Here is a 19,505-nt window from a genome sequence, read left to right as displayed (position 1 = left end):
CTTCTTCCCACCTCCAACTCCATCCCACCCCTCTAGGTTGTTACAGAGCATCAGATTTGTTACACAGCAAAAGATAACTGATACACTATCCACTATGGCAACAACAACAAAGTGAAGCTTGCTAAACTCGCTACATTTACTTTATAGTTTGGTATCATTTTAATTTACAGTTGCACCGGGATACGTTTAATGCTTTCAGCCACTAAAGATCTTTATCCAGCTCCACTCTTTATCTGTCTTATATATTTAGCTTCTGAATAAAACTGTATTCACAGAAAGAATTTTGCTGCTAATAAAAGTCTAAAGATCACTGCAGTTGACCTGCTCATTTTCCAGATGCCCAACCCTCAAAAGAGGGAAGGGAATTGCCAAAAGAGCTGTGTGGGAAGGATATGGTCAGAGGCTCGAGAAACCAGCATTCTGGGTGTGCTTCATCTGTGACCTGAATGTACCTGCTCAGGTGCATCTAGAGACTGTTGAAAGGAACCCTCCCCAACAAACCAGAACCAGTGGCCTCTAATACAAAAGGTAACTAGTCCTGACTCCAGGTGGAAGCCCCTCACAGATGTTCCCCAATCCCCCAAACACTGCAAAGCGCAGACTCCCAGCTTCTTCCTGCCTCCTACCTTGATTCTTCGTTTCATGCACACAATAGTCACATAATAAATACCCACCAGATGTCTCTATTAATATATTATAACTCCCCAAAGGAGTGGGATGATGGAAATGCTGTCAGGGCATGAAGGCTCTGAAGCATTAAACAGTGGTGGTGTGCAGAAAATTAATCCTTTTTCTTTTCTTTCTTCTTATCCCCTCCCTTCCCCCAGGATGCCGACAGAAGCAGGTGTCAGCAGGAAGTCTCTTTACAGCTCAGAGAATGAGATTTTAATGAATCCTGAAGGGGAGGGTGTGGAAGGAGGGACATCCACAGCACAGAACATTTTATACAAGTCCTGCTGGTATAAAGGCTCTTTTGGATGAAATTTACCCCTACCAGACTCAAGGGGGTGCCAAAAGGATGCTGTGGTTTCCTAACTCCCTTCAGAAAGCTAAGGGGATCTCGAGATCCTGGCAGTCTTTTAAACCAGACTAAGTTCCATTCAGCTTTCCTAAAATCCCATGCTCTCTCTCCTATCTAGACTTTGTGTACGCTGTTCCCTTACCTGAAATTCCACTGTCTCTTCTCTATCTTTTAATTCCTTTACACAATCTCAGCTTACACAATACTTCTTCCAAGAAACTTCCCCATCATTGTACTCCCACAGGACGCCGTGATTCTGCTACTATAGCTCCTTGCACAATAAAGTGTATTTGTTGGTGACTGACTACTTATTTGTTTGTAAACCCTTCTTGGGTTTGGACCTAACAGAAGCAGAAGATATTAAGAAGAGGAGGCAAGGATACACAGAAGAACTATACAAAAAAGACCGTAATAACCTAGATAACCACGATGGTGTGATCACTCACCTAGAGCCAGACATCCTGGAGGTGAAGTCAAGCGGGCCTTAGGATGCATCACTACGAACAAAGCTAGAGGAGGTGATGGAATTCCAGTTGAGCTATTTCAAATCCTAAAAGATGATGCTGTGAAAGTGCTGCACTCAACATGCCAGCAAATCTGGAAAACTCAGCAGTGGCCACAGGACTGGAGAAGGTCAGTTTTCATTCCAATCCCTAAGAAAGGCAATGCCAAAGTCTGTTCAAACTACCGCACAATTGAACTCATCTCACACACTAGCAAAGGAATGCTCAAACTTCTCCAAGTCAGTCTTCAACAGTATGTAAACTGGGAACTTCCAGATGTTCAAACTGGATTTAGAAAAGGCAGAGGAACCAGAGATCAATTTGCCAACTTCTGCTGGATCATAGAAAAAGCAAGAGAATTCCAGAAAAATATCTACTTCTGTTTCACTGACTGCACTAAAGCCTTTGACTGTGTGGATCACAACAAACTGTGGAAAATTCTTCAAGAGATGGGAATACCAGACCACCTGACCTGCCTCCTGAGAAATCTGTATGCAGATCAAGAAGCAGTTAGAACCAGACATGGAACAATGGACTGGTTCAAAATGGGGAAAGGAGTATGTCAAGCCTGTATATTGTCACCCTGCTTATTTTAACTTATATGCAGAGTACCTCATGCAAAATGCTGGGCTGGATGAAGCACAGGCTGGAATCAAAACTGCAGGGAGAAATATCAATAACCTCAGATATGCAGATGACACCACCCTTATGGCAGAAAGCGAAGAGGAACTAAAGAGCCTCTTCATGAAGGCGAAAGAGGAGAGTGAAAAAGCTGACTTAAGACTCAACATTCAAAAACTAAGATTATGGCCTCTGGTCCCATCATTTCATGGCAAATAGATGGGGAAACAATGGAAACGATGACAGACCTTATTTTCTTGGGCTCCAAAATCACTGCAAATGATGACTATAGCCATGAAATTGAAAGATGCTTGCTCCTTGGAAGAAAAGCCATGATAACCCTAAACAGCATGTTAAAAATCAGAGACATTGCCGACAAAGGTCCATATAGTCAAAGCTATGGTTTTTCCAGTAGTCATGTATGGATGTGAGAGTTGGACCATAAAGGAAGCTGAGCGCTGAAGAACTGATGCTTTTGAACTGTGGTGTTGGAGAAGACTCTTGAGAGTCCCTTGGACTGCAAGGAGATCAAACCAGTCAATCCTAAAGGAAATCAGTCCTGAATATTCATTGGAAGGACTGATGCTGAAGCTGAAGCTCCAGTACTTTGGCCACGTGATGCAAAGAACTGACTCACTGGAAAAGACCCTGATGCTGGGAAAGATTGAAGGCGGGAGAAGAAGGGGACGACAGAGGATGAGATGGTTGGATGGCATCACCAACTCGATGGACATGAGTTTGAGCAAGCTCTGGGAGTTGGTGATGGACAGGGAAGCCTGGCATGCTGCAGTCCATGGGGGTCACAGAGAGTTGGACACTACTGATGACTGAACTGAACTGAACTGAAACCCTTCTAGACATCCACTCAGACTTTGACTAACCTTGTATTCCTGATGCTTAGCACAGTGCATGATACATACTAAGCACTGGGTATTTGTTAACGAAGGGGAAAAAGGAAGGGAGGGAGAGGGAGGAGGAGAGGATGGAAAGCATCAAGCAGGGAGGGAAGGAGCATGAACATATATCCTACCTTTCAACTTTCAGCATTCAGGAAGCCTAAAGTTCTTAGGACCCTCTAAAGTCACGAACTTCTCTCTTGCAATGTTTGTATTTATAATCAGACATCTCAGCATCTCTGCTAGCATGTCTGAATGATATACTCACAATATTCATAAAAAGATACTGACCAGTATCAACCAACAACAGAAAATGTAGAACACACACCATATATATATATATATAATATATATATGTACACACACAATGTATACATACAAGGTATATATATATTTGTATGTAAATAGTGTACATATATACACACACACACAAGGGTAAGGTAAGGCTGTAATCCACACCTTCCTCTGACTTTGGTGCTTTACAGAAGTTATGACCAACCTAGACAGCATATTAAAAAGCAGAGACATTACTTTGTCAACAAAGGTCCATCCAGTCAAGGCTATGGTTTTTCCAGTGGTCATGTATGGATGTGAGAGTTGGACTATAAAGGAAGCTGAGCACCAAAGAATTGATGCTTCTGAACTGTGGGTGTGGACATGGGTTTGGGTGGACTCCAGGAGCTGGTGATGGACAGGGAGGCCTGGCATGCTGCGGTTCATGGGGTTGCAAAGAGTCGGACATGACTGAGCGACTGAACTGAACTGAAGCTTTCCCATGCATCTCATTTGACGGCACCGCCTCCCAGTGAAGGTGGAAGGGCAGGGTTAACATAGCTAGGAGCTTTGTGCATGCTCAGTTGCTAAGTCATGTCTGACTCTTTGCAACCCCATGGTCTGTAGCCCTCCAGGCTCCTCTGTCCATGGGATTTTCCAGGCAAGAATACTGGAGTGGTAGCCATTTCTTCCTCCAGAGGGTCTTCCCAGCCCAGGGATTGCATTGGCAGGTGGATTCTTTACCACTGAGCCACCTGGATTAACATAACCATGTTATAAAGGAGAAGGCCGGGGTTCAAGGAAGTGACACTGAGTCCCAGAGCAGAACTTAGACCTGGGTGTTCTGAGGCCAGGCTCAGTGCTCTGCTTGTGGATCTGTGATAACTTCCCTACCGTGCGGAGAGTAAAAATGACCTTCCATAGTCTCCCAATGTGTACACACAACCAAAACTCCATCTGCTTTGCAGCCTAACTGTTCATTTATTGGACCCAGCATCCAATCTGTCATGCATATTTAGGAAATGAATCTAATTTAAAACAAAAGTTATGAGCAAAGATGGGACCTCTGAGTCAAAGGCATTTCATTGGGAAATCAGGCTGACCTCCCATGAGGTGACAGAGACCATGTATTTAGCATATAACTTCCCACAAGCTCTGTTCTGTTCTTCATCATCTTTGATTAATGACAACAGTCATTTGAGTTATTATTTTCTTTATCTAAGAACAGTGTTCCCAGGCAAAATGCAAAAGAAACAGAAGGTGGTTAATAAACTTGCTGAATCCCACAAGCTGCTAACAAAAATTAAATTGAGGGCTCCCCTAAGGAATGTTTTCCATCCTTTTATCAAGAATTTTTTTCTTGAAATTTCTTATTTTTTTCTCAAGAAGGGTGTGCTTTTTTTTTTTTTTTTTAACAACTTGGATTTTTTTTTTTATTAGCTATGTAAAACATGCTAGTTCCTTTTTGAACCATCTCTTTTTAGGGGCAAGCCACTTTCATCAGAAAAGAGATAACATTTAGTCTGTAGAAAAATAAAAGTACCACAAAATACTCACTGTTCTTTATCACTGAAGGTAGGCAAAGAAGGGAGAGAAAGAAAAAAAATGAATAAAGTTAGGGAGAAAAAACACCTCGTAACAATATCAGCACTGGATGCAACCACCACAGAGTTCAGTTTAAATTACAATGACCTACTTTCATTTTTTATCAGTCATTATTATCTTATTTTAGCACATCTAAAACATGGCTGCTGTAGGGTTCCACAGCTTTGAGGAACAGGACCCATCAGTTCAGTTTATTAATTAACCCATCTGATCATTTATGTATTTGAATAATATTTTTTTTTTGGCACTAAAGAGGAATCATTTAATGATAACAAGGCCACCACCATTCTTGTTTTCTGTTGTTTCAAACACTGAGAGTTAAGGAGCACATTGTTATTGTTTAGTAGGTAAGTCGTGTCCAACTCTTTGTGACCCCATGGACTGTAGCCCCCCAGGCTTCTCTGTCCGTGGGATTTCCCAACAAGAATACTGGACTGGGTTGCCATTTCCTTCTCCAGGGGATCTTCCCAACTCAGGGATCAAACCTGCATCTCCTGCATTGGCAGGCGGATTCTTTACCACTGATCTACCAGGAAAGTTCTCAGGAGCACGTTAAGAAAGGGCAAAGAGCCCTGAACAAGCAGAACTCACAGTGCCCCATTCTGGGGAAGCAAGTTCTTCCATTCTAAAAAGAAGACCAGCCTCTCCATTTACTACTAGTCATGCTACCACAGACAGGTCACATCTTCCCTTTGTGCCTCGGTTTCCACCTCTGATCTCTGCCACTCTCAGGCTTGCAGACTTGAAAGCCACAGCGAATAATCAACTATCAGAGACAGCATTTCTCCCCATGTATCCCCAACATACAGAACTGAATCCCTGGTCCACCCGTGCAAGAAAGAAATATATTCTCTCCTTTTAAACACAATCATAATCGTCTTCCAAACACCATCGTTGGATTCAAGGAGACTGAGAGAGGAAGGCATTTGAAAATCACAAAGGCAGTAAGTGTATCTGGCTAGCCAGCAGTTAATTAAGACTAGATTTCTTAATTTACTGGAGAAAGACATTAGAGAATCATCTGCATTAGCACATCATCACTGCCGCAGACTAGATAGCATGTGTGATGACTATAATTTCACCCATTAACATTTATTGGAAAATAATTTTAATATCTGAAGAAAATGCAGTAGCAATCAAGCCAGCCAGATGCATTAGGAAAGCCAAGATGTTTCACAGGAGCCCGGGAGCACTTTAAGGAAATAGCATCCAGACTGCTTGAATAATTCTAATTTAATTGTAAGGCAAATTGTTTGGCTTCATATTGACTAAAGTAAACTGTGATGGATGGGGTTTTAATTAACCAACATTTCTTACAAAATAAATATTTCACCCCATCCACCTTCAGGCAACTGTTTATCTCATAGAGAGACAGTTTTTGGCTGATAAGACATTCTTTGCCAAATGAGTTTGGTATCAAGAGAACGTTCATGGGAAGGGCTTGGAAACTAGAAGTTTCCTTTCAAAATGGAAACCAACAGAGTTCAATAATGTCTTCAAAACTGTTAAACTCGTGGAACTAGAGGAGGTTTTAGGTGGAAATAGTAAACAGACAGGGATTTTGCTTCAGAGAATATGAGTGGACTAAATATTCTGAAAGACCCTCATCAATATATAATTAGGACCTTGATAATTAAGGGCAAATCTTATTAACACAGTTCTAGGATTGCTAGAAAGTAAAGGAATTCTCCAAAACCCCTCTACCTTTGAAACAAAAAGACAAAATAGACTTCATCGAAATAAAAAATGTTTCCTCTTCAAAAGATGGTTATGAAAAAGAAAATGCAAGTCATAGACTGAGAAAAACATGTGCAAAATGTGTCTCCAACAAACAACTTTTATCTACAGCACATTAAAAAAAAATGTAAAACTTAATAACAAGAAAATAAAAGACCTGATTTTTAAATGGACAAAGTGTTTAAACAGACACTTTAACAAAGAGGTTATATGAATGTCAAACTTACATAAAAAGATGTTCAATATCATTACTCATTAAGGGGAGTGCAAATTAAAATCACAAAACAAATACCACTATGCACACATAGAATGTTAAAATGGAAAAGACAAATTGTAGCAAGTGCTGGTGAGAAAGGAGAAGACGGAATTCTCATACACTTCTGGTGGAAATTTAAAGTGGTACAAACAATCTGGAAAACAGTTTGCAAGTCTTTTTAGAAGTTAAACATTTACCTACTAAGCCACTGAGACATTTTCCTCCTAGGTATTTCCTTAAGAGAAATACAAGTACATGTCTATATAAATTTTACTTGTACTAGCCAAAAAAACTAGAAACAACCCAAATGTCCATCAACAGAAGAATGGATAAACAAACACAATGAAATTTTACTTTTTTTAGCAATAAAAGGAATAAACTATTGATATGAATAACAATATTAATAGATCATGATTTAATTATGCCAAGTGAAAGAAGACACCTTCCCTCAAAGAGATGATTCCATTTACATAATTACTTAGGGATGGGTGGTGACAGGGAGGGGCAAAGGGGAATGAGTATGCATATAAGTGTAAAAATGATCAAATTGTACTTTAGATGTGTACTGTTGGAGGTACATTAGTTATACCTTTATAAGGCAATTTTTTTTTTTTTAAATAGAAAAAGAAAACCTAGCAAACTGAATCCAGAACTGGGAGCTCTGAGCAGGAAACCAATGTAAACACCAACATTGTGTCCCAGACACTGACTCTGAGCTCCTAACTAGATAAAGATGCTGAATCTGGGACCCCCAAGGAAGCTCAGATCACATCCTTGGTGAGTAGCATACACTTCCTGGCAGAAGCAAATGCAAATCTCTCTGAAGAAAATATTCTCATGGTAGATCCCCAGGATTCTCACGGGTTGAGCTCACAATAAAACATTACCAAGCATTCAGGATAAAGAAGCTGTGGTACATACACACAATGGAATACTACTTGGCCATAAAAAAGAACATAGTTGAGTCAGTTCTAATGAGGTGGATGAACCTAGAGCCTATTATACAGAGTGAAGTAAGTCAGAAAGAGAAAAACAAATATCATATATTAACATATACATATGGAATCTAGAAAGATGGTACTGATGAACCTATTTGCAGGGCAGCAGTGGAGACACAGACGTAGAGAAGAGACTAATGGACAAGGGTGGTAGGGAGGGTAAGAAGAATGGACAGAGTAGCATGGAGGCACATACACTACCATATGTAAAAGAGACAGCCAATGGGAATGTGCTGAATGACTCAGAGAACTCAAACTTGGGCTCTGTAACAATCTAGAGAGGTGGGAAAGGGCTGGAGGTGGGAGGGAAGGTCAAGATGGAGGGGACATGTGTACACCTATGGCAAATCCATACTGATGTATGGCAGAAATCAAACCAGTATTGTAAAGCAATTATCCTTCAATTAAAAATAAATAAATTTTTAAAATTACCAAGCATTCAAAAAATAAGGCCTTTGAGTGAAAATCTTCAGTGATGATAAACAACAGACGTAGATTGTCAAGGTCTTTAGGCGGTGGTACACTGGTGAATGTTTAACAGTTGCACTTCTAGAGAAAAACCCCAGCGAGGCTGATTTCGGGTACCTATATGATATCACTAAATGCAAAGTTGGGAGGAAACATGCAGTAGCATACTAATATACAGTATTTCACTATACAAGTATCACAGACAACAAGTAACACAGAGAATAGCAAAATGTAGTAAAATAAGTAAGAAATTATTAATGTTGAGTATTCACCACCCTTGCCTAATATAATTATAAAACTATACAACTTAATTTTTAATAACAGTCATATTTAACAATCAACTTGCAAAATTCCTGCAAATTTAACAACAGCTCTAAGGACCCAGCACAGTACAGAGCCAATACACCACCGATTCAGGTATAGTAACTATTTAATACAGAATGTGAAGTTATTTTTATGTGAATTTCTCAATTTTTAAATGATCAGGCCAAAACTAAAGAATACATTTCTGCAAGTCAGAGTCAGCTGGTGGCCTGTCAGTTTGCAACCTCTGATTGAGTCCAACTTCCTTATTTAATTGATAATAAACTGAGGCCCAAAGAAGGGAAATAGACTCACCCGGTAAATTAGTTCAGATTTAGGACCAGAATCAAGTCTGATTCTAATCAACAGGTTAGTGCTCTTTCCATTTCACCAGACCACCTTTCATTTAGGGCATGGAGCTCAGAGTTTCATCTTGTTACTCCAGCCTTTCAAAGTAGTAACATCAGTGGAGGAGCTTCCATGACAGAACTCCCACTGGCTTCTTTTTCCCCGCCCCAGGGATGGAAGTTCTCTTTTTCTCCCTGCTACTCCCCTCCTCCTTCAAGCGTAGATCAGGGCCTCATTGCCCCTAAGCAGACGACTTCCAGGACCCAGTGACTTACTTTGATTGCAGGGGTCGGTCACTGGGATACATCCAACGGTTTGAGCTGCTGCTGAACACGGTGTCAGTCATGGCCGAAGCCCAGAACTCCTGGAAAACATCAGACGAGAAAGGTCATCATGCAAATGGTCATTCAGTCACTCCTTACTTCTCAGGGCCCTTATCTATGTCTGAGGGGCATGGGAGGAAACAGAGCCTCACCCAGCTTCCCCGCTCTCTAGACGGGGCCTTCAGGACCAAGAGGGACACTGTCACAGCCCTCTTCTGGCAGAAATGATCAGAATGAAGAACTCTTTCCCTTTAATCTGTGTTCCTCCCATTCATTTTTGATGCAAGAGGAAGGGTGCGTCTGTGCATGCTAAGTCGCTTTAGTTGTGTCCAACTCTCTGCCCCCGCCCTCCATGGACTGTAGCCCACCAGATTCCTCTATCCGTGGGGATTCTCCAGGCAAGGATACCGGACTATTGCCAAGAATACTGGAGGGTTGCCATGCTCTCCTCCAGGGGATCGTCCCCACCCAGGGATCAAATCTGCATCTCTTTTGCCTCCTGCAGGTGGGCTCTTTAACACTAGAGCTACCTGGGAAGCCCAAGAGAAAGAGCTCTCAACTCCAATCCGGGATATTTCTACTAGAGGATGGCATCTGGCTCATGTACTAGTCAACTTGGCCTTGGGTAGGTAAAAAAAAAAAAAAAAGCAAAACCGTCTCTCAGAGTTTTGAGGTCTCAAATGCTACAGTCATCCCTGGCTTGCTTTCTTTTTAATACTCTACACCCACGTCATCAGAAAGTCATGGCTTGATTGCCACAGAGCCAGAATCTTCCCAATATTCTCTGCCCAATTTGCTTATGTGCTGATCCAAATCTCTGCTGCCCCAGCCTGCCTTACTACAGGAGCCTCTTCAACTGTCTCCCTGCTTCTGCTCTTGGCCCACCTCAGTCTATGCTCTACACAGTGACCAGGGAGATGGTCACAGACATAAACCACAGTTTGTGAAAACAGTTGGAATCTCCCACTAAAATGTAAGCCTCTTGCAGAACTCTTCCTGTTTTGTTCTCTGTTTAATCTCCAATACCCAGCATAGCTCCTGGCATGGAGAAGGCATTTAGTAAATAATTATTGAATGCGTGAATGAGTCTTCAATGCTAAGCAAGTCCAGCTGAACTTAGGCGAACTTGTGTTCTTTCTGGACCTCCACTCCTCCCTGCTCCCCCAAGTATAGCCAAAGAGGAAGGGGAAAGAGACTATGGAGATCACATTTAATTTATTGTTTTAAAAAGTTTTGGAAGGTAGGTCATGGGGTCCAGTGGGTCCTGATTTCGCTCAAGTTCTTGTTACATCACAGTCCTTTTCCCTAGGAAGAAGAATAGATGAACAGTTGGGAGGGGAACAGGGAGAGAACTGTCTTTCCTATTCTGCAACCATTAAATATTCACGTGGGTGGGGTGGGGGTGGAGGGCTCTGATGATTGGACACAGGAGAGGAAAGACCCCTTACAGAAAAGCCATTTCATCTGCTCCCAGGTGGTTAACATAATCTTCCTAGAATAATATGACCGTTCCATTGTTTCCACTCTGAAAACAGAAAAAGGAGCAATGACTCCTGTTGTGAAGGAAATATGCTGAAAAAAAACCTTAACTTCTCATTACTGCCTGTGCCAAGAGCTGAATGAGGCTGCCCGGGCCCCCTGGGGTCCACTGGTCCCTGCTGGGTACCGAGAGCGTCAGTCCTCAGTAATGAGCTTCCTCGGCTGCCCTTGACCGGAACAGCTAAGCGTTCGTTTGAATGCATTGCATCCTGAAGCAAGATGCAACAGTGCCCTTGGAGGATCCCAGGAGGCGGAGATGAGGGGATGGGACGGGTGATACACAGTCTCCGCTCAGGAACTCTGATCTCCAAATTCTGATGCTCGGAACAGACATCTGCCCACCCAGCCTGGAGATCACATGCTCTGTTAGAGCCAAAGCCCTGGCTTAAATCTAGTGAGGCAGCGGCAAGTTCAGAAAGCATAAAATAATTACCTTCCCTGGAAGCCAGAGGCTTAGCTCTCTGCTGGGCACCACAGCAAAGGGGCCACACCACAGCCCTGCTGTGAGCGCCAAGGAATGAAAGAAACAACAGCAACAATCACTAGTTCAAATATCAAGGGTTTGGTACCTGCTAACTGCCTTTCAGATTTTATCTCATTTAATCCTCAAAAAGTCCACATAGTCAAAGCTATGGTTTTTCCAGTAGTCATGTATGGATGTGAGAGATGGACCACAAAGAGGGCTGAGTGCCGAAAAATTGATGCTTTCGAATTGTGGGGCTGGAGAAGACTCTTGAGAGTCCCTTGGACTGCAAGGAGATCAAACCAGTCAATCTTAAAGGAAATCAACCCTAAATATTCACTGGAAGGACTGATGCTGAAGCTGAAGCTCCAAACTTTGACCACCTGATGCAAAGAGCCAACTCATTGGAAAAGACCCTGATGCTGGGAAAGACTGAAGGTAGGAGGAAAAGGAGGCAGAAGAGGATGAGATGGATGGATGGTATCACTGACTCAATGGACATGAGTTTGGGCAAACTCCAGGAAATAGTGAAGGAAAGGGAAGCCTGCTGTGCTGTAGTTCATGGGGTAGCAAAGAGTTGGACACGACATAGCGACTGAACAACAACAATCCTCAAAATAGATTTAGGAGGTAAACGTCCTTATCCCATTTCACAGATGAGTAACTGAGTCACAGAGAGTTTAAGTGGACTTCCCAAGGACCTTCTTGAAGCCCTTCAAGGAAGCAATCTAAATGCCTAGTAACAAGCACTGGCTAGCAGGATACTGGTGCATCTGTATGGTGGAGGGCTTCACAGCTGCGAAGAATAATGAGAATTTAAGATGGATATGGATTGATCACCAAGATTACTTGTCTAGTGGCCAGGCCAAGACATAGAACACTGTTCGAGAACACTCTTGCGTAAACAGGGAAAGTAGGATAATGTGCATGTTTAGGTTGTATATGCATAAAGCATCTCTGAAAAGAACACACAAGAAACGGACAATACCATTGGCCTCTATGGAAGGAGCCTGGGAGGTTGGGCCTGAGATGGGAAAAACTGTCACATGATACCCCTTTGTATTTGCAACCATGAAGATACTTTAGCTATTCAAAAATAAATGTCTTTTTCAAAAGATAATTTTTAAATAATAAATTACTTCAATTTATTGGCTGTCCAATGCATATAAGATTTAAGACTCTCTCCGTGACCTCAAAGAACTGTCATGACCTTCTACCTGATACTGTTCCTAGATCTTGGACCATGCTCCAGTCAAGCTGGCTTTTCCAGCTGCCAAGTGTTTGCCTTTGCTGAGTCTCTGCCTTGATAGCATCTTCCTCTTACTCTTGCATAGCGGGTTTCTGCTCATGCTCTGCTGGTCTCTGCTCAAATGTCACCTCCTCCAAGAAGCCTTCACAGACTACACCCTCTAAGTCACCTCCTCTCACTCCTTACTTAATTCTCACTGTTTGTTTCCTCTATAATATTTATCAAGATATGTAATTATTATTTTTTCTTTACTTATTCACTGTTTGTTTCCCCACCTATTCCATAATATCCATGAGAGATATTATGGGTCTGGGTCTGTATTTGTTCAGCAGTGACTCCAGTGCATGTGGAACCAACTTCATGAAGCTTTGGCCGGTACAGTCGCACAGGGACCCATGTCTAGAAGGACCCTGAACTCAGAATGACCCCGTCCTTAGAAGAGCCCACACTTGGCTTAATGCTTTGCTGTCATCATCTCAAGATGTTTTATGGCATTTGAACAAGGGGCCTTATGTTTTCACTTTGCAGGAGTGTGGTATACAGTAGGTGTTCAATGAATCTCCACACAAGTCCTAGAGCTCAGTGAATGCGGAAGGTACTCAGTAAATCTGCATGTAAGTGACAGAGCCAGGCGTTGTTCCAGATCTGCTTACCTCCACAGATTGGCACTAATCTTTAAATCACCTGCATTTTAAAATGACTCAAAGACCCAGTGCCAAGCCCAGAAAAGATTCCAGAACCCTGCCTTTCTCCCTCTGCATTTTGTTCTACCTACTTCTCCCCTGGCTCCCATCAGCACTGTTTGTTAAGGAACTGCCTCCATTCCCCAGAATCTGGGTTTAGTTGAACTGAAAAAGAAAAAAAAAAAAAAAACCAAACAACCCTGACTGTCCATTAAGCTTCAGAGTCACAGCAGGTGTCTAAGCATGACGCGGCAGGGCTGGGCTGGGCTGGTGGCGGCCCTGCACGTGGCACTTCAGGGCACTGCAGGGACCCAGCATGGGCTGCAGCTGTCTGCGTGGAGTTCAATGCCACAGTCAGTCTCCCAGCCCCACAGAGCTGGAATTAAACCAGATGCTTCACAGTAGAACCTGCAGCCACCAGCTTGGATGGTGCCAAATCGGTTCCATCTCTGTGTCTCTTTTCCTGCCCTGCTCCTCTCCCCCTGAGTCCATCCTATCTCTACTCAATTAGGAATCCGGGGTGGAGGGAGGGGGGCGGAATCACTCAGACTGCCTGATGGGATGGGATATGCAACTTACACCAAGGGCTCCAAACATGAGTGAAGTGGGGCTGGGGGGACTTCACTGACAGCATCCAGGCTGAAAGTATGTTTTGTTTGGCCCATGCAATAGTTTTTAAAAGTAAGAGTAAGCCAGTATTTTAAAGGCACAGGATTTAATTAAAAATACAGATTGCCAGCTTCTCTTGAGAAACGGGAAGAATAAAAGAAATTTATAGAACATCTATTACTCTGTGGCAGACACTGGTCTAGGCACTAGGGATACGGCATTAAAACAAATAAAAAAGGAAAATCTTTGTCCTCATGGAGCTTCCCTTCTAGTGGGGAAACAGTAAGTCAAATGAAAGCGTGTCAGCTGGTGATTGAGCACTTTAAAGAAAAACAAAGGAGGGTTGGTGAATGAGAGGGAAGTTTGATTTTAAATAAGTGGTCTAGGGAATTCCCTGGTGGTCCAGTGGTTAGCGCTATCACTACCAGGGGCCTGGGTTCGATCCCTAGTTGGGGAACTAAGATTCCACAAGCTGTGAGATGTGGTTAAAAAAAAAGGGTGGAGGCTCACTGAGAAATTATATTTGAGCAAAGACCTGAAGTGGGTAATGGACTGAGCCATGTGGCTATCTTGTGGCGGAGCATTCTAAGTGGAGGGGGAAAGCAAGTACCAAGGCCCCGGGGTGGGTGTGTACCTGGTTAGCTGGAGAAATGATAAGGAGGGCAGAGTGGCCGGAGTGGAGTGAGCAAGGGGGAGATGAGTGGGAGCTGAAGCAGCAGTGGAGGTCGTCGGCGGGGGGGGGGGGGGGTGCGCGGGGTGGACCTCAGATCATCAGGACCACTTAAGCTTCTACTCTGAGTGATGTAGGAGTCACACAAGGACTTTGAGAAGTGAACTGAATATATCCTATTCTGTCTCAACCATGCATCCAGCTTTGATTATTTGACAGGCACTCATGGTTCCTACCAGAGAAGGCAACGGCAATCCACTCCAGTACTCTTTCCTGGAAAATCCCATGGACGGAGGAGCCTGGTAGGCTGCAGTCCATGGGTCGCAAAGAGTCAGACACGACTGAGCAACTTCACTTTCACTTTTCACTTTCATGCATTGGAGAAGGAAATGGCAATCCACTCCAGTGTACTTGCCTGGAGAATCCCAGGGACGGAGGAGCCTGGTGGGCTGCCGTCTGTGGGGTCGCATAGAGTCGGACACGACTGAAGCGACTTAGCAGCAGAAGCAGCAGCATGGTGCCTACATACCTTTGCCATGGCAAGGACACTTGGCATGCAAGTGAGAGAAAGATGGTGGTCTCTTGCCCTGCCTACTGTACTTGACAGAGCTGAGCATGCCTCCACCTGCCTACAAGCCTTGCCATTCCACTCTCTCAGAGCCCCAGCATCCTTCACCCCAGCTTCATCCAGGGGATGCAGGCTGCTGCTGGCTTCTCTCTGCTTCCAGAACCAGTTGGGTCATCCCCAGCCTCCCCTGAACCTGGCCAAATCTGGAATGACAATACTTTGACTCCTTCCATGCTGAGCTGGTTGGTGTCCAAGATGAGGACAGAAACAAGTCTGAGAGATGCTCCAGATGAAGGCATCTCTGTGCTGCCAGCCTTGAAACAGAGCAAATTCACTGTCATCTCCCCAGGGTTCTCCCATCACCATATCGCAATAACAGATGGTTCCTGCCATAAGCCCTCAAAAAATCCCACAGGATTTTATGGGTTTTTAAGGCAGGCACACAACTCATCTCCCACTGCTCTACAACTCTGGCAATTTGCAGAGACCACGTTGTAAGGGGCCACAATTGTCCTAGCCTATGCAGCTGCTCCATCATAAACTAGCCAGTCCCAGCTAATGTACCAGCTAACCACAGAAGTGAACAAGCCCAGCCAAGATCACCCACGTCTGGCCTTGACCAGAAGAACCAACCAGGTGAACTCAACCCAGTGGCTGACTCTAAACAATCTTGAGATAAATAAATAGCTGTTGTCCTAATTCACTCATTTGTGGGTTGCTTTGTTATGCAGTAAGATCTGGCTGATGGAGCAGCCCATGTTGTGGAACAATTCCTGGCCTTGGACCCAAAGTCTGGGATCTGACCTTAGCTCCCCTATTCATTTCCTGGCATCTCATTTAGTCATTCTGGGCCTCAGTTTCTGCATCTGATTAAAATGAGGGTGTAAAAATTCCCATCTTTGTTATGCCAACTTCACAGGGTTTTTGGGAAGAGCCAAAGGGTTAATACACATGCAGAGGCCTGGTAAGATAAAATACTTTTTAAGGATTAAGCAAAGAGGTCATTGTTAGTGCTATTTGAGGGTGGGGCTGGGGAGAAGAACACATGTCTAATTTCTAGGTGTTTTTAGGCCCAAGTGAGACACTGCAGTGGATACCTGGGGTAGAGATTTCTTGCTTTTTCCTGTCCATCACTTATCCCTTTCTTTTTTTTTTTTTAAAGTAACAGCACCCCCAATTTTCCTTTGGGAAACCATCCCTCTCTCATATCAATCTGTGTGGCTCAGATGGAGATTACCCAAACCTGGTCCCTAAAGGTGGACCAAAGATCCATCTCTAACCAATCAGTGTATTATATGCCCCATGGGCTCAGGGATAGGCACATGTCCCAGTCTGGACCAGTAAAGGTATGCCCTAAGACTTGTTGGAACTACGTGGAAAGAAGCATTCTTTTTCCATTGTGATTGCTAAACTGGTAGAAAAGAAAACCGGAGCTGCTATTGGTCACTTTTTGGCACCAGATAGGAAAGGTCTGTCAAGGGATGAAAGTGGAGTTAAGAGATGGAGAGTGACTGGTTCCTGATGATGCTGTTGGAATGCTGGATCCAGCCACACCTGAATCCCTCATGGTCTGTTTTGGCTACCATATGCTGAACATATGAACAAATATGCTCCTATTTTTTTTTTTCTCCTGAAGTCAAATTTGAATTGAATTTCTGTCATTAGAACCCTCCTAACCTCTCTTTATGTGTCTTTATAAACCAGCTACCTTGGAGCAAATGGGGATCTCAAAGAAAACCAGAATTGGCTGAAGTCTGGGAAAAAAACACCCATCTTCATCCACCCCCCCAGAAATGCCCCCCCTTCTTTACTTCAGAGGCACTGCCACCCAAGCTGAGGTTATGCAAGAGGACAAGAAACATTTGTTATGCATCCTCACCAAGGCCTGCTGAGACCCTGCACTGACAATTAAAATTCAGTGACAATAAACAGCACTAATTAAAAGCAAAACTAAGTACTTAATAGACAAATGAGGTGCCAATATTAAAAGCTAGGATGAGAGAACTGGCATTAATTAAAAACAAAGACTAATTTCCTCCCTCCTCCAAATGGACTGCATTGTGTGTGTCTAGAAAATGTTTAGATTCATTAATGTACAAAATGCCATGGAAGCAGACAGGTTATGGGATTGGCTCTGTCTGGGGGTGGGGGTGGGGTGGGTCCTTCCCAAAACGGGTAAGACTGGGACTGCTCCCTGAAGGATGAGCTGGAGTATGCAAGACAAGAAGACTGGAGGAAAAGATGAGGGAATAGAGTGAGCAAATGCTCAGAGGCTTCAATGGACATGGAATATTTAAGGAATGGAGACATTCAGGGGGATGGAGCCTGGGGTGATTGTAAGGCTGGGAAAAGGGGAAAACAGAAAAGAGTGAATAGGTCCCAGTGATGAACCCCTGTTTCTGTGGGTCAACAAGGACAGTGCATAGCGTCTCCAGCACTCTCCACGCAGACAACCCCTGCTTCCAGTTAAAGATCCAGAGGCTAAGACCACATATTCTTAGCAGACAGTTCAGCAAGGTGACTTCGAGTATGAGGTGGGGGGGCCAAGTCCATTCTGCCATTTATGAGCCTGACAAGTGGATTCACCTTCCTGACCCTGTTTCCTCATCTGTAAAGTGGGGACAATAACAGGACCCATCTCAAAATAGAATTGTGAAGATTAAATGAGATGAGGCCTGACACAAGCCATCTTCTTGTAAGTGGGAACTATCATTTATTTATGTTGTTATTAATAAAAATATCAGCTATGTTTTCTTAAAGAAATGGGAACCCAACTTTGGCATGAGTAGGAAAAGTTTCAGGATTCTTGAAGCCAGATTAAGTATGTGAAGCATGATAATGAATGATGGAAATAAAAACAACAACAAAATGCATTCTGTTATTATGATAAGAGCAATATAATTGTACTAACACAAGGGTTACTTGAGAGTGCTATGGAAAAGGAAATGGCAACCCACTCCAGTATTCTTGCCTGGAGAACCCCATGGACAGAGGAGCCTGGCAGACTACAGTCCATGGGGTTGCAAGAGTCGGATACAACTTAGTGACTAGATCATAATGGTTGTCATTAATGCTGATAACTAAATATTTCTGACTTCCCACAATGCGATAGGATTGCTCTTCCCTCTTCCTGGAAGGCTGGAACACAAACTGTTTTGGCCAAAAAAAAAAAAAAAAAAATCCAGGTGGAAACTAAAGCAAGGGCTCACGTCACCGCTTTCCCCTTTTCCTGTCTTGACAATCGTAGACATATGAGGATGGAGCTCCCCCCTCAGTCTGGGTCCCTATGTGAGGACAAATGCAGAGCAGACACCCACTGCTAACCCACCATATCCAGGTAGCATGAGTGAGAAATAGAGTTCTGTTGTCTTGGTCCTTGCAACTTTGAGGATTGCTATTATCACAGCACAACCTAACCCATCCTTTCTGGACTCACTGTGAGCCGGTAACTGCACTGTTTCATGTGCAATATCTAGTTGTATCTTCATAAAGATCCTAGAAAACAAGAACTTTTGTTACCCACTTTTACAGATCAGAAAACTGAAGCCCAGAGAGGTAAGGTCATTTGTTCAAGGACACACAGCCAATAAGCCATAACAGTGCATGCATTCAAAATGAGTCCACAGCAGAAAACACATGACACACACTGAAAGCAGGGCAGAGCAGCCAGAATTGATCTTCCTGGGGGAAAAATGTCCTCCTGTCCCCATCATTTCCCTCTTTCCCTAGGTTATGAATCCCTCTGAACCCCAAGTCTACACACCCAAATACTGAACAATAAAATGCAAAGGCAGACACTATTAACAGAACACTCTTCAGGGCTCCCTGCATAGCCCAGACAATTACCTGATTCCTTGATAAAGTGGAAGCTCGCCTTTGTTGTGTTGTTAATTGAGTTTATCTCTGCTCCAACTCCATTGTGGTGAGTAAGGAGAAGAGGGAAAGCTCAAGATTGATTTCTGCACTTGCGCACACTTGCACAGACACACACAGCCCCAAACAGGAAAATGTGATTAGACAGGTCTGCGTATTAAAACAAGTAATTTAGCTTAATGGCCTCTGGCTGCCACTCAGGCTCAAGTTGCAATATCATTCATTCTGATTAAAACTCAGTTGGAACTGACTTATTTGCAGCCCTAAGCTAACTTTCTTCATGTCACAGAGACCACAAGTGTCACCCTAATTCCTCCTCTGCCTCAGGGATGAAATACTCAGAGCAGAGAGGGGCATTTATCCCTTTGAAAAAAACAGCATCCTCTCATTTGAGGGGCACTTTCACAAATCACAGATAGGAGACATAGCACTCCCATTTTACAGATAAGGAAACTGAGGTCCTGATTTGCCAAGGTCACATGGTAGCAGGTAGAAAATC

At 43.4% G+C, this 19,505-nt stretch overlaps 1 protein-coding gene across 1 annotated transcript in view; it reads right to left on the bottom strand.

Annotated features, from left to right (window-relative positions):
• Positions 1-19,505, bottom strand: part of RPH3A (rabphilin 3A) — a 95,068-nt gene that overhangs the window by 51,185 nt on the left and 24,378 nt on the right. Inside the window, exons 3-4 of the mRNA XM_061140838.1 lie at positions 9,305-9,393; positions 4,872-4,883 (exon numbers count right to left, since the gene is read on the bottom strand). Coding sequence (XP_060996821.1) covers positions 4,872-4,883; positions 9,305-9,375 — 83 coding nt within the window. The 5' untranslated portion in view covers positions 9,376-9,393. The remainder of the gene's footprint in view (positions 1-4,871; positions 4,884-9,304; positions 9,394-19,505) is intronic.

Source organism: Dama dama, chromosome 5 (genome assembly GCF_033118175.1).
Source record: "Dama dama isolate Ldn47 chromosome 5, ASM3311817v1, whole genome shotgun sequence".
NCBI lineage: Eukaryota > Metazoa > Chordata > Mammalia > Artiodactyla > Cervidae > Dama > Dama dama.
The sequence above is the reverse complement of the archived record's forward strand: the minus strand, read 5'-3'. Positions and strand labels throughout refer to the sequence as shown.